General features: G+C 33.9%; 2 protein-coding genes across 2 annotated transcripts; one reads left to right on the top strand and one right to left on the bottom strand.

The window, feature by feature from the left end:
• Window positions 1-1,765: 1,765 nt before the first annotated feature.
• Window positions 1,766-5,826, top strand: LOC111055755. The gene is made up of 3 exons (XM_022343031.2): window positions 1,766-1,917; window positions 3,524-3,791; window positions 5,114-5,826. Exons 2-3 carry the CDS (start codon window positions 3,534-3,536, stop codon window positions 5,450-5,452), a joined length of 597 nt encoding a protein of 198 aa, XP_022198723.2. The 5' UTR covers window positions 1,766-1,917; window positions 3,524-3,533; the 3' UTR covers window positions 5,453-5,826.
• Window positions 2,912-6,280, bottom strand: LOC120351888. Its single transcript, XM_039430640.1, has 2 exons — window positions 6,163-6,280; window positions 2,912-3,426 (listed from the first exon to the last, which is right to left on the bottom strand). The coding sequence occupies exons 1-2, from the start codon at window positions 6,240-6,242 to the stop codon at window positions 3,201-3,203; spliced, it is 306 nt and encodes a 101-aa protein (XP_039286574.1). The 5' UTR covers window positions 6,243-6,280; the 3' UTR covers window positions 2,912-3,200.
• Window positions 6,281-14,846: the final 8,566 nt, after the last annotated feature.

The raw sequence follows: 14,846 nt of genomic DNA, 5'->3' as shown, positions 1-14,846 counted from the left end.
CCTTCAAAAAGAAGTAATAAGAAAAGCGTGGAGAGGGGATGTTGATGATAAGTGGAGACAGAGGATAAAAATGAATGCAAACTGACAAGTATTCAACAATATTTCGCATTCGATATCTCCACTGACGAAGTTGGAGGTAATTCATGTCTCTTGGTAACACGTTTCTGTGCATCTGCTCCCAGACAGAATAATATATTCGATATATTCGTTTCCATCAGGTGTAAGTTACAAACGAATATTGAAGACTTTTCTCCAGAAGTTTAAGATGGGGATATTCCCCTATCAGACAAGGTACAGTTGTTACAGGCCTCTGGAAGTAGACTGCACTACAACTACAGGTTTGTGATTTGTCTATTTTTCCAAATATATCACAATATATCCTATTAAAAAAACTTAGCCATTTTCCTACATTTTAATTAGAAACACACAACTCGAAAGTACTATAAAAATCCTACGAGAATTCTAAAATCCTAGGATTCAAAAATTCTTTTGTAAAAATTCCCCGTACATACTTACAGATGTAAAAATGCTACAGCTAAGATTATTAAGAAAACATAGCATTCTTTCAAATCTCATATTTGAGAAATCACATACAGCATACATGATGGTTATATTCTGTGATAGAAACCACAAAGTTCGTATTAATAAGTTTAAGTATCGTGTCAAAGTTCGATAGTTGACTGACAACAGAATCATCAATTGGATAATTATTTGGTCGCTGCGTGACTTGGCTGCTCGATTGCCTCGTGAAATCGAGGCCTAAAGAACTATTGTAAAAAATTTTTTGAAACTTTCTTTCTCCATTGATATGTGATTTTCCATCCTAAATTGTTACTTTTATAAATAAGATTATTAAAAAATGGCATCATCATCTCACCTAAACTCTATGAGGCAGATCACACAATTCATTGCCCAATAAACAGACCAAGCAATTTCTAAAATTCATTTCAGTATTATCACTGATAAATTATTTGACTCGTGTAATCAGAAGATTATCCTATTCATTATGTTGTCCACTCTTCAAATTTTTATATAGTTGTAATTGTTCAAAAGCTCTCATTATGTGATTGGAATTCTAAGTTCAATCTGAGAAATTTGAATGAATTATTGTATTTTCAAGCAAGAGATGATTGAATTCAAAAACACTTATTGTGTTAACTTTTTAGAAAATAGAATAGATGAAGCACCTGTAATATCAAAGAACTATTCTTCATTGTTCATCATTGTGTTATTATTGATTGTTCATTTGTTTCATACTTTTCATTGCAGAATTCGTTCCATACTCTTAATACAAATGTAGCTTAAATGACTCAATCGTTGAATTTTCATCTAAAATAAAATAATTTAATGAGAAGATTATGAAGCTAATAAGTACTGTGTTCAATGAGCAATATCACATCAATCAAAAATCCAAGATACGACATGTAGGTTCAATCTCTTGGTCAAATGATTTGAGAATCGGAAATTGGGTTATAGCAACAATGAGGTGTATCAATCAACAGAATTGGAACGATTAATGATGCAATAAAAATTGGAGTGAATTGAAAATTAAATTCATGATTTTGTGAATCTCTTTACTGGCTGATCCACTTCATACCCATAATAACAAAAGCAATAACTTTCAAATTCATTCAGAATTTCTAAATGAAAGACAGTCCGTAACGGAAAGTAATCTACCTAGTGACATTGATTGATAAGATCCATAATCAAATGAATTATTATGTAATAGGAAGATAATTTATTTAAATGAAGCGGGAATTGGCTTTCTATTAGTTGGCAGCAATGAAAAGTGTTGCATATTGAGGTCAAGTTCGTTTGGTTTGTTGCAAGCCACAAGTGCTTGTTCAGTCCATTCTACTTGTTTCGCTTTCGACGCTATCAAGTCTGGATTCATACAACAGCTCTTTATCAACACCGGTAAGTCTTTCTGAATACTATTGACTAAATATTTATGATTGATATTGATGTAATAGCATATGATATTTCGCTAAAGTACATACATACTGTATTGCAAAATGTAGTTGCTATGTTCGATGTCCTAGCCTGCAATGATGCATTATCTTTATTATTTCTTTACATAATTTAACATTATTTGAGTACTGCCAATTGCGATTCAGCTTGAATGAGAACTATTCTGTTCATCCATTATTCATACCTGAACATGTTTACTCCATACCTACCAGTACCTTAGCTAATTTCTACACTTTCGATCATTCCAATCCTAATTCTCTCCTTCATATTACAAGAATGATTATCATGATAAAATTCAGTCTTCTTGCTGCGTGATACGAGAGACTATACCATTGAGTAGCATGCACAATACATGATATCCATCTAAGCATATTATTCTATATCGATTACATACAATGTGTAAATATATTTCTCCTTATATACTAAAAATACAAGTAAAATGTCTATGATTGTATTTCTAGTATATATGCGCTATCTTCTTAGTTTCTTAGCATAATAGGTAGTGTTTGGTTTTATTAGCTCATTGTTTTCACTTGTCTCATATGAGCTTGTGTCATATTGGAATCCACTTCCGATCTTATTGATTAAGACGTGAACTCATTCATGGTGAAATTTGATATTGAATTTGATCATTTTTCAACGCAAAATCCATAAGATTCTCCATATTATTGAAACTGGAATCATTGTCATTTATTATCAAATATTTAAAATTCTCAGATGATTTCGTATTGATAATAATATAATAATAATCGCTTTTATTGATACAACAATTTGTAACAAAAGTATTTCTCTATAAGTATTACATTATTGGCATTCGCCCCATGGATAAGATCCGTCCATGGACGGAGCTAGGAGAAAGATGAGATAAATAGGAGATCCTCTTTCCGGGGAGTGGAGAAAGATAATTTTTTCACTTTTGTAAGTTGCAAAATGTTGGCAATGTTACATTTATATTCAAACAATACGGCAAATAAGTTCTATTTCATCATTACTATTGCAAAAGAAGATGCGTCTTAAGAAAGCTTTAGAGATTGAACTCCTGGATCATGAATACCTGTACTGCCAAACAGCCCCACAGTAGCGGCTAACATCTCTACAGTTACTGCCATCCAGGTACCTCTTCAGCTCCTCTCTCGACAGCAAGCCTCTCCTCAGGTAAGCGCACCGTATCTCGTGTAGTATGGGGCATCTGGCGACGAAATGCATCACATCCTCTTCATCCTGCCAGTTCACAGGGAGCACAGCTTCACTGGCTGATTGAACGTGTATCTGTTCAACTGGATCAGCTCTGTTCGCGCCTTGAAGAGCCATTTGATTAGTGCGAAGTCTTCCTGCTCACTGATGTAGCTGCTGCCTTCTAGCTCTAGCTCGCAGAAAAGGGAGGTGCGCTCACTTCTTAGCCGCTTTATCTTGCTGTCCATTATGAATCTCTCCTTCATCCTCGTCAATAAGCTGCTGATAGAGACATTCTTTATTGGATGATTTTTTATTGTCCAATAATATAAACAAAAGAAGATGAAATTTCATATGCATTTTTTTCTATTTTTTCTAGATATCTCACAATGAGCTACACGATAGAGGTGGCAACCGAGGCTGATAAGAAGGAGGTGTACGATTTGATGTGCGACCACTTCTTTCACGAGATGCCTCTGTATGCCGCCTTCCAGCAAACCGAGCCGTTATCAATCGACGAGTGGCCAGCTGTTCAAACTCTACACGAGAAAATCTCAGTGAAAGCTGTGACGACGGATGGGCGCATAGTGGGTGTAGCCCTGAATGTGGTGCCCACATGTGGAGAGGTGGTGGCATTACCCCCTAAGGTAACTATTGATCATTGATCGCTTCTGCTCCATTTGGGTTTTGGAGATTCGAACTGGAATGAATGTATTCAAATTAATTGCAGTTTGGCCTCTTTGTTATTCTCACTATTCTCAATATCTCCTTTTACAATAATGTATTCAAATATGTTGAATTGGTACAATATTATTATTGATTCACGAAAACATGACCATCAACTGCGATGTGACCGACCGAGGTCGAAGAGGCATCCTGGATCTATTAGAATGAAGATCACACAGCATCCAAGTCGAGATTATCTTCCTATTCGATTGAGAATATATACAATGGAAAATTTCATGTCAATATCATTGGTTATTGAGAACAACTCAGTATTTTTAGTCCTGAGTAATATCACGTTTCACTGAGACTATGGATGTTGGAGTGAAAAATATTGGGTGATAGAATAGTATCCCAATGAGGGAATGATACAGCCTTCTTTTATTTTCACTCAAAAATATCATCTGCTGACTAAACTCTCAATAATATATGTCTGGCTTCAAAATTTTCTGAAATAACTCAATTCATTCAAAGTGCGGTAATATTAAGTGCAATATTTGAATATAATTTGGTATTTTAATCATTCTAAATTCAAAATTTCCAGCTGATATTTATTTTTGAACAGAAATTTAACTTTAAATTTCCTCAGTAAGAGCATAAACTATTTCTTCGGACATTTTACTATTTATAAAAATTCGGGAACAGAATAGTTTTGGGCTATGCCTGTTGTTCTATCCCGATCATATTCATATGATTTGTAATTGTATCAACAAATAAATGAAATAAATAAATAATATTCAGGATCGGTATTTATACATTATATCGGATTCCATGATTCACGCTATGACTTTTTTTAAGACTTTGTAATAATATTAAGGTTTATTGCAACTTGAATAACCACTATGCACAAGAGAATCCAATTCGTAACGGTAAGGCTTATCATTCTTGAAAGAAGGATTTAATTAATTCGGAATCACAATCGAATACACAATATTTGAATCTATAGTAACTCAGATTCATGGCTGAAATTTACATTATCATGTTAAAAATTGAAATGTTGGGTATAGTTATATTCTTGGAATTAGCATTGATACTTGATAGTACTGTTTTAAAGTGATTAGAAAACGTATTTAGAAAAGTAAAAGTATTTAGTAAATCTGAAAAACCAATGTATGGAACATACTCAACTATAATATTGGATTTTTGAATACCAAGCATTAATAAATAACTACTAAAATTATCATACTAATAAAGAATACTCCACTCATTGACAATAACAATAAGAATTAATCTTTTTTTTTCTCAGCTTGAATCCTTTTTCAATGAAGTCAACAAGTGTTCGAAATCTTTGTTGAGCGATTTGGAGAAAAATCACATGGAAATACGGTGCCTATCGGTCGCCAAAGTTTGGAGAAATCGAGGAATTTCCATTAAACTGATGGAAGAGTCGGAAAAATTAGCCAGAAAGCTAGGTGAAAGAAAAATTTTCGCTATGTCAACAGGAGCTTTTATTGCCAATGCTTTCGATAAGGCAAATTGGACTAATGTATTCCAGTATAACTATTCAGAGTATAAGAAAGAAGCTAACTTCAAACTGCCTCCAGAGCCTCATACGTTTTTGAGGCTGTATGTAAAGGATTTATGAGAATTGATTTCTGCCATCACTGATGGTATGATATAATTTATCACTGATATTTGTACAATTATCATGTACAATTCTAAATGAATCGTCTGGGATTCAACTGAAGATAATACATAAATGATGTACACATGTTCACAAATATCAATTCATTCTTACTGTACAACAATACTTGAAGAGATCAAATCATGGAAACACATATTAATTTTTATATTGACAGTCTTTCAATATTCATTTATTTCTGTGATAGAATCTATACTTTTATGTTTGATATCATGCCTAGAGATAGGAGTGTATGTATACTACATTATTATGTGTACCCAGTTTATTGTGAAAATACTTCTGTGATAAGAAATTAAACTTGCTGCCGATGTTACCAACATTATTTTCAATATTCCTTGTGTCTGAATCTTCTATTTGGCATCGAATGTACAAAATGTGATAAAGTGAAGTTTAGCTTTTTGTTGATGAGTAGTCTTTTGCAGGAAGGTGCCACCTCGCCTGAATACCGTATTACTTTTGAGCCGTCAATGGGCCTCACAATATGTTCTCAGTGAGGGCCGACAGTATAACGTGCCTATTCGATAACACCAGACAGATTATTTTTCCTTTCTGTTTACAATGAAGTTCAATATTAAGGCTTGTACAATCTACTATGTTGCATACCGATCCATTATTGAAAAAATTCTCATCACAGCTATCTCTCATGTACTTACCTCAACTCAAATTGGACCGCGGTTATCTCAAACTGGATTGATAATGAATAATGTATTTGAGTGAGTTGGAGGGAATACATAATGTTATCTGAAATTATTGCAAGTCAGTAGCAGCGGAAATTATGAATATTGAGAGTTTCACTTCGATAAGCCTTTGTGAAGCTCGTAACATTATCACTGTAGCTTCAAAACGTGTATTAATGAAGTACTGACAACTAGCACAACTTCAAAGTGGGCTGAAACGTGAATCGAGATAATTCTTCAATAGTACTCAAAAAGGTTATTCTGTTCAATTGATTATTCAGTTTCGGACAGATCTGTGAAAAGTGCAAATGAAAATTATCAAGTTGAAAATATTTTCAGAAATAACTTCTAGCATCTACTGTACTCAATTTTGAAGATGCTCAGAATAACGAGCATTGAGAATATAATTTTAGGCTAATCTCAATTACTTTTTCTTTTAACGTGATTATCGCAATAGACTCTACTAGCTTCATAACCCAACAAAATCGATTGTGAATCTACTGTTGTACCGTACCATATCCGTTTCAAAGATCATTGCATCTATTGAGTATTGTATGATGGAAAAACTTTCTGGTTGATCCTCAAGAGTACTCAACATTCAAAGGGACTGGAATTATGAGAACATGATTCATATAATGAATATTTTATATAATAATATTCACGGTTTATCATTTTAAATTGGATTATCTGGAGTACTAAACATCAATCAGTTGAAAACTCCAAGTTCAATACGTGAATGAATAATATAGGGGGGACCGAGCTTTGCTCTGGAGTAGAAAACCATAACAAATTTATTACGAAAGAAGAAATTATAATATATTTATAGTTTATACAGAAATGTTCTATCTAATAACAGTGGATTGAGATTAATTACAAGAGGAATGCAAAAATTTCTATCACAAAGGCGCAATTGCACAAAAGCCGGTTAGATTTTAATCCTGACGTGAACCAAATCAGAGAAGACCTTTTCAAAAAAATGACTTCTCCGATTGGTTATACTGGAATTAATCAGGGTTGAAATTTAGCCGGCTTTTGTACAACCGGCACTTAGTACCTGATTGAATGATTACAAAAGTTCAACAACTGAGTCATAATTTTGTCTCAGTCCCACAAACATGCACTCGCGCACTCACTTCCATCATCAACAGACGTCGACGAAATTATCAGCTGTTTTTCAAGGATGAATAATAATTAACCTTTTAATGTCCTTCAGCGGGTTCTCCCAGGGATGAGACCTAGTGAGATCGAATAATTTTTATATTATAAACCTACTATGTTCTCGTTAGAGCCGTTTCCGAGATCCGGTGACATCCAAACACATAAACATCGAAACATATAAACAGAAATTACTCGTTTAATAGTATAGGAATATCGGGGCACCGAGTTTCGCTCCGGAGTACAAAAGCATAGAAGCATAAGAGCATAGTTTATAATATTTATTTATTGATACACAGAACACACTTCTTTTAATTGATTGGGGAAGGACCAACAGGCAAAGTCCAAAACAGGCAAAGTTCCCGAATTCTGATGTATACACTTTAAATACGGTAGTCAAAAAAGTAGGTTATGCTCCATACATTTTTGAATCCCAATTTTCAGTCCAAACATTTGAAAAATGAAAAGTTCGAATTCAGATTTTTCACAAACCAAATTTAATAACAAAATATTACTCACTAATCACTTTAAACTGTAAAATAATGATTAGCTTTGTAAATGTTGATATAGGTACTCTAAATTCAAATAAGAATAATGGATCTTGAATAAAATCATATCGTTGGTCATGTCAACGAATCAGGTAAGGTTGATCAAGTCGGTTTATCTATAATTGCCAGATAATACCGCTGATTGATTGCAAAAGTTCAACAGCTGAACACAATTCTGTCTCTCTCCCACACAGGCACTCGCATCTTCCGTTATCAACAGACGACGAAATTATCATGTGTTTTTCCAAGGATGAATAGTTATCATTATCCTTTTCATGTCCTTCAGCGATTTTTCCCAGGTATGAGACCTAGTAGTCCAGGCCGTGGCTTACATTGAGCATACATGAGAGAGGCAGAGAATTTGACTTCAGATTATTTTCAGGGGGTCTCTAGTGTATATGAAACTCGATGTCGTCACGTCCCAGGGTGGTCGACAGATTGGGGGAGGGGGGTAAGTTGTTATAATGTTATAAACGCGTGCGTATAAAATAGCCTGTCCTGCAGTTACTATTCATATTACAGCTTTGAATTTTTTCTCAATATTATGTACACATAACTGGATTTCAATGAAGTCCTTTACATTTATTGCGATAAACCGCATAGTTTTTCCGTAAAAAATAAAATATCTCGAAAATGTTTTTTTTTTATTATGGACTTTTTGTTATTTCTCTAATATTCAAGTCGTTAGCCGACTTAAAGGAAAAGGTTCCTATTAAATGTTGTAGGCCGTTTCTTCCTGAATCCAATGATATAGTTTGGGGGTTACGAGTATTGATGCGGCGGTGCGAGGGGGATAAGTAGCACTGTTACGCTGCGGCGCGGTCCTCCCCCATGATTAATGCGCGTAGTGGCCTGTCTATCGCATCGCTCTTACTAGTCTATGCATTCAAATTATGTATTTCAGGAACGCTATCTTATGTATTTTCGGTTGCTGAACACGATTTTTCAACTCTCAAGCCTTAATAATGGATAATTCTCATCATAATATACAAATTATGGTCAAAATTACAAACTTCATCTCATTCTGCAAGGAAACTAAGAAATGACTGTTTGAAATAAACGAAACTTGGGTTTCAAGAAATATATTAAGATAAAATAATGATAATATTCATTTGTGTCTACGTTTTATTGTTTTTATTTCGAATTAATTTATTGTGATGCGCTGCAGGCTGAACTATTAATTACACACTGGCTACACTTACTTGATATAGTGGTAAGTTAATTTTCAATAAATGTTTGTGGAATTTCTTAGTTCTTTATGGTGGAGATGGAATTCATCATTCATTCATTATCATAATAATTATATTTAGTAAAAGAATGTTAATCTTCCGTGAATCTTCAGTTTGTTGTGAACTTTCGAGAAATTATATCCAATATTATAATAGATATGTGGCAAATCAAAATGAAATGGAAATTTAATTATTCATTCAAATTATTTCTAACAGTATAATTATAATGGTATTTCACTAACTTTTGATTGATTTATCCATTATGGTATTCCCGTTCAGACTGTTTTGAAATGGTAACAAGCTATTCAGTATCAAAATTTGGGAATAGAATAGTTTTGGGCCATGCCTGTTGTTCTTCCCCAAACATATTTATATGATTTTCAATTCTATCCACAAATGAATGAATGCATTCCTGCACGTAGAAAACGTATGGATTATTACTTTATAGATTCTTGCATGTTACATTGATAAATCTCTGCCACAAATTCATAAATCAAGTCTCGATGGTTTGGTGAGCATATTATTGGAGTGATTCTTTTAATCTGTTGCTACTAGTATGTTCACTACCTTTGTTTGAATTTAGACCATAGACATAAAAAACTATCTCCACCTGTATCACTCCATCTTGTTGAAAATTTTCATAACTCTTCTCATCACAAAGTTTCCATAATCTTGCAGCGTATTGAAAGTTTTGAAAAGTGAAGTAGGAGTTGAATTCAGGAGAGCCATGTCATCATTATGCGAATTTGTCAATATCCTACAATATTAAGCGAGCAATCTCTGTATGTATATATTTATATGGTTATCTGGTTATGGTGACTTGGACTAGGATTTTTCAAATAGAAATTAAAAAAATATTAGTACCCTTTTTTAGAATTATTTAATCACAAAATGTTTCAACATTGATGGCATTTTCACATGGAAACACTTCATTGACATGGGCTACTTTTTAAATTAATAAAACAATATAAAATCTTATACGAGCACCCTCTTATAACCTGACGATGGTGTAATATCACCGAAACTAGTTATCAAACTATTTTAAAGTTTTTCAAAAGTAAAGAGTGCTCTAAGATTTTATATTGTTTCATTTATTTTTATTTATATTTATATTGCAAGTAGCCCTATACAGAAAAGAGACTAGGATTTTTTGTTTGATTGCATCGTGGAGAATGACAGAACTCTGTTTCTTTTTATAGGTGAGAATACACTTTTACAATTTGCCACAACTATGCTCAGATAAAAATCGTTGGAGATCTAATAACTATTTCTTTCTACATTCTAAAGAGAAGAATGATAACATTATGCAGATTATGTTGTCCATCAGAGTCTTGAAGAGAAATTTAATGTTCTCGTGAGAAGGTTATGCTTCTGGAAATCATTCTCATCTCTCATTATTCTTGTTTTACTTTCTACGATGACTTTCTTCACAATCTCCAGTGATATCGATAATGATGTCAACATACTTGAACAGAATATCTTTGATGGAAGATTTATTTATATAGTAGCAGCCATTTCAGGATAGCCTTTGAAGAACAAGCTTTTCCAATCACTCACCTATGAGTTTCAGATGATCGAATGAGGGTTTGCTACAAAGCATGTTTGGTTGTCACATTATTAATTTTTTATAGTGGGTGTGTGTGTGTGTGTGTGTGTTTTTGCGTCTGTCTACACGATATCTCATCTCCCAATTAACGGAATGACTTGAAATTTGGAAGTTAAAGTCCTTAGACTATAAGGATCCGACACGAACAATTTCGATCAAATGTAATTCAAGATGACGGCTAAAACGGCGAAAATGTTGTCAAAAACAGGGTATTTCGCGGTTTTCTCGAAAACGGCTCCAACGATTTTAATCAAATTCATACTAAATAGTCATTGACAAGCTCTATCAACTGCCACAAGTCCAATTCCTATAAAAATTTCAGGAGTACCGCCCCATCTATGCAAAGTTTGATTTTAGATTCCCAATTATCAGGCTTCAGATACAATTTAAACAAAAAATTTCAAGTGGAAAAGATTGAGCATAAAAATCTCTACAATTAATGTCCAGTAACATTTCCACCTATAATTGAAAATAAGCTCGAAATTCGAGAAAATAAGATTATTCAATAGCAAACTGTTGGCAACTGTTGATTCTATTAATCATTCACTATGAAGAGATAGCATACTTTGTGTGTCTGCAGCGCTATTGTCCTGTCACCAGCTGGCTCAGATCTTAGAATAGTAGACTTGAGATGCGTGTGAACACTAGCGTTAGTTGATCAATATTATCATAACGGCAAGGAAAGTTTTGTGAGTGCGCCACACCATATTTTTTAAATTTAATTCCGGAAAACTAGAAAACTGAACTCAAAATAAGATAAAGATAAAATAGTGTAAAGTTTCAGCTATTTTGAATTATTTAGGAATGTTTCATTTTGTCAAGGAAAAACGTTTCCAATTATAGAAATGAGAAAGTAAAGATTATCATAAAAACTGTGACTACGCCCCGTTTCGGAAAGTCAATTTTCTGACTGCAGTCTAGAACTTTAACTTACTTAGAATCCCGAGCTCGGAAACTGGCCCTTAAAGAAGTTCATGCTATTATTTGGCAGTTGTCACACAGAGTCAGACAAACAGACTTTATGTGCCGACACATGATTTTAGTTGAATAATACACAACATTAATTCATAAGTTCTATATTTACTCGCCTCCGTTAACGTCTGTTTGCCTGTCTGTAACATACACGTAATATTAATACTACTCGTGATAGCAGTTGCTATGTTAAATTATTTTTGTTCGAAGAATTAAAATGTGAGTAGAAGCTACTATTAGTGTTCACTTGATTATTCAATGTAAAGGTAACGTACTTATACATTTCTCATTCTTGTATAATTCATTAGTACCTTTAAAAATGGTCATTGAAACGGTTTCAATTCGAAATTAAGTTGGATCCATTAATTATCAAATATGACGGATCCAAGATGGCGGACAAAAGTTTTGAAGCAACATAAAGTTTTTTTTTCAATTGGAATAGGAATCCCATGGAACCTACCACTGTAATAATTATAGTTGTAAAATATATATTTAGCTGTTTCCATAATAATTCTCACCAATTCTGTATAATATCAAGTTGCGGATATCAGAGATCAATAACAGGTAGTGAGCGAGTTCTTCAACCCCGGGGTTGCCTAGTAATAATAAATAAATTATAAAAGATTATAAAAAAGGACTTATAATTCCTAGATTATTCAATTCAAGCTGGATTTGCAAACAATTGTGACAGTAAACAGTGAAAATATAATTCCTGTTTGAAATGCTATTATTCTTACTTACTTGCCTGAGCTGTGGAAATATTCCCATAATTATAACTCGTGTTAAATATTTCCAATGTTCACTTCCACTGTTCTGTGCGAATCCAGTTCAAATTGGATTATTGAAAGATATTGAAGTGGTATTTTGAAAGATATTATGATTAGTTCAAAAATCAGTTTAATCATTCTATTTATTTATTCTATCATCAATGATAAGAATACATGAGATAATAATTATATTGAACTGAGTTCGATTAATTTTTTCATGAATTATCAACGAATCATAAGCTTGATGAGTTCAACGTTCAATGTTGGCGAAGCATTAAAGAGTCTCAATAATTTGTTATAAATTGGGATGAGAATATTATATTTAGAAAAAATTGTAACCGAGAGTACAGCATACTGAATATGACATTAAGGCGCCGCTCCTTTGTGACCGTTATGATTGATGAATGGCAAAAAGTTTTAATTAAATGCTGACAAGAAGTGGTGATTCGAGGAGGAGTAGGCCTATGCATTGTTGTGAGTTGGTGTCAATGACAGTGATGATGATGATGGATATTCATGAACAAAGTGGCAGCATTTCGAGGAAGGGTGAAAATGGCTGTTGAATATCGGGGGATGAAGATTAAAGATGCGTGGACAGAAAGGGTGTGAAAAGTGAGCGATAGAGAGATAGTGAGTGAGAGAACCTCAAAGTGATATCTTCGCGTTATTATGATAATCAAGCTACTTACCAAACTTACCAAGCAGCGGAAACTTTTATGTACCGAAAAATTGATTGCGCCCTGAAATTTCAATTCATCTTCCATCACAATTTACATGGAGTCCGCCTACCATTAGTTATAACTGTTGGGAAACTGACTTTTCATCAGTCTGATGTATTAGATTAAGATATTCTTAATCGTTGTGAACTACAAGACAGTGTGGTTATTATGTTGTATCTAGGGAAGAAAAAGAAATAGACCGATATAATACTAGTAGTTCTGCGAACAGTAGACCTTGCTCATGAATGCAACTCTCAATCTAATGAGAAGGGTCAGTAAGGACAGTATATTGTGAATTAATTAATTATTCTATATGGTCATAATGATAATTTATAATGATATATTATTTGAATAAGATAAACCAATTAGTATCGCCTGCAAAAAAATCTGGTCGGAAGGAAATTTAAACCTGGGTCCCACGGTGTGATTAACTATGCTCTAACCGCCTTGGACACCATGCCCTGGTAACAGTGGATGCGAAAAAGTAGGAACATGAGCTGCTGTATCTTCAAAGATACTTTTGAGGTTATTCTACGGTTTTTTAAATATTACAAAGAAACCGGAGGTCTTACCAAAAAACGTTACACATACGTTTCTGCGCCTTGTTTCAAAGAACTTGCATACCAAATTTCATTCAAATCGGACAATAACTGTGACTGTAACTGCGGTACAAACAAACAAACAAACAGACAAAAGCCGATCGAGTCGAAACTAAGACCTCAGCTTAGCTTCGGTCATTTATTGGATCGTGATGATGCTCGTTGCATAGTGTGGGGAATTGTTCCAACAACATTATACAGTTGAATAAACAAATTCAGAAGTGTGAGCAAATTATAATTTTGTTGAAAATCACTATTTATTTGAAATTCGACCATGCTTCTTATGCCACATGGCTTAGAATAGCATGCAGAAGAATGATTTCTGTATGTAGTAGAATAGAATGTCAATAATACTCCGGCGTATTAGTATGAGCATGTAGAAAATCACGATAGAAATAAACATGTGGTGTGCTCAAGGAACGCCCAGATTCAATTTTACTGGTGGATGCTAATTCGAATATCAGCTAATCAATCTACTACGATATTCAGCGCTGACCAATACGTGTAAATATAAAATAGGTGCTTAATTGATAAGTGTGAACAAAGAAAATGAAATGATAGATAAATTTATTCTCAAAAAGCAGCATGTACGAACATTTTAAATGAAAATCATACAATAATTTTATGGAATAGTTTTCCTCACTCCTCACCTCACTCCGACATGTAGAGTAGTACTAATTTATGCTAGGTTATGGGCGATTCTCTGTTATAAGTCGCAAATGAATTTTTTCTCTCCAAGCACACCCCAAAACCGATAAGCATCTTATCTCATTACAAAATGCATCACTGATCGATTGCTCACATCACACAGACAGGAATACCAATGTGGCAGTTAGCCGATAATCAAGTGCGCTGTCTCCTTAGGTAGTGCGCTCATCCCCAGGCATTCGAGGGCCGGCTTGAAAGGAGCAGTCCGTAGCGATGTGTGTGCGTAATTGCACCAACTGCCCTTCCATTGATGGCGCACAGAATCAATTGCAGACGTGCACTGTTCAAAGGGCCGCCGATGCAATAAAGGGATGTTTGTCGATCCAATCAACCGCCATCTATCCCTTCAAATCCATC

This window comes from Nilaparvata lugens, chromosome 6, assembly GCF_014356525.2.
Source record: "Nilaparvata lugens isolate BPH chromosome 6, ASM1435652v1, whole genome shotgun sequence".
In the NCBI taxonomy this organism is placed as follows: Eukaryota; Metazoa; Arthropoda; class Insecta; order Hemiptera; family Delphacidae; genus Nilaparvata; species Nilaparvata lugens.
Note: the sequence above shows the minus strand (reverse complement) of the source record. Positions and strands in the feature narration are given on the sequence as shown.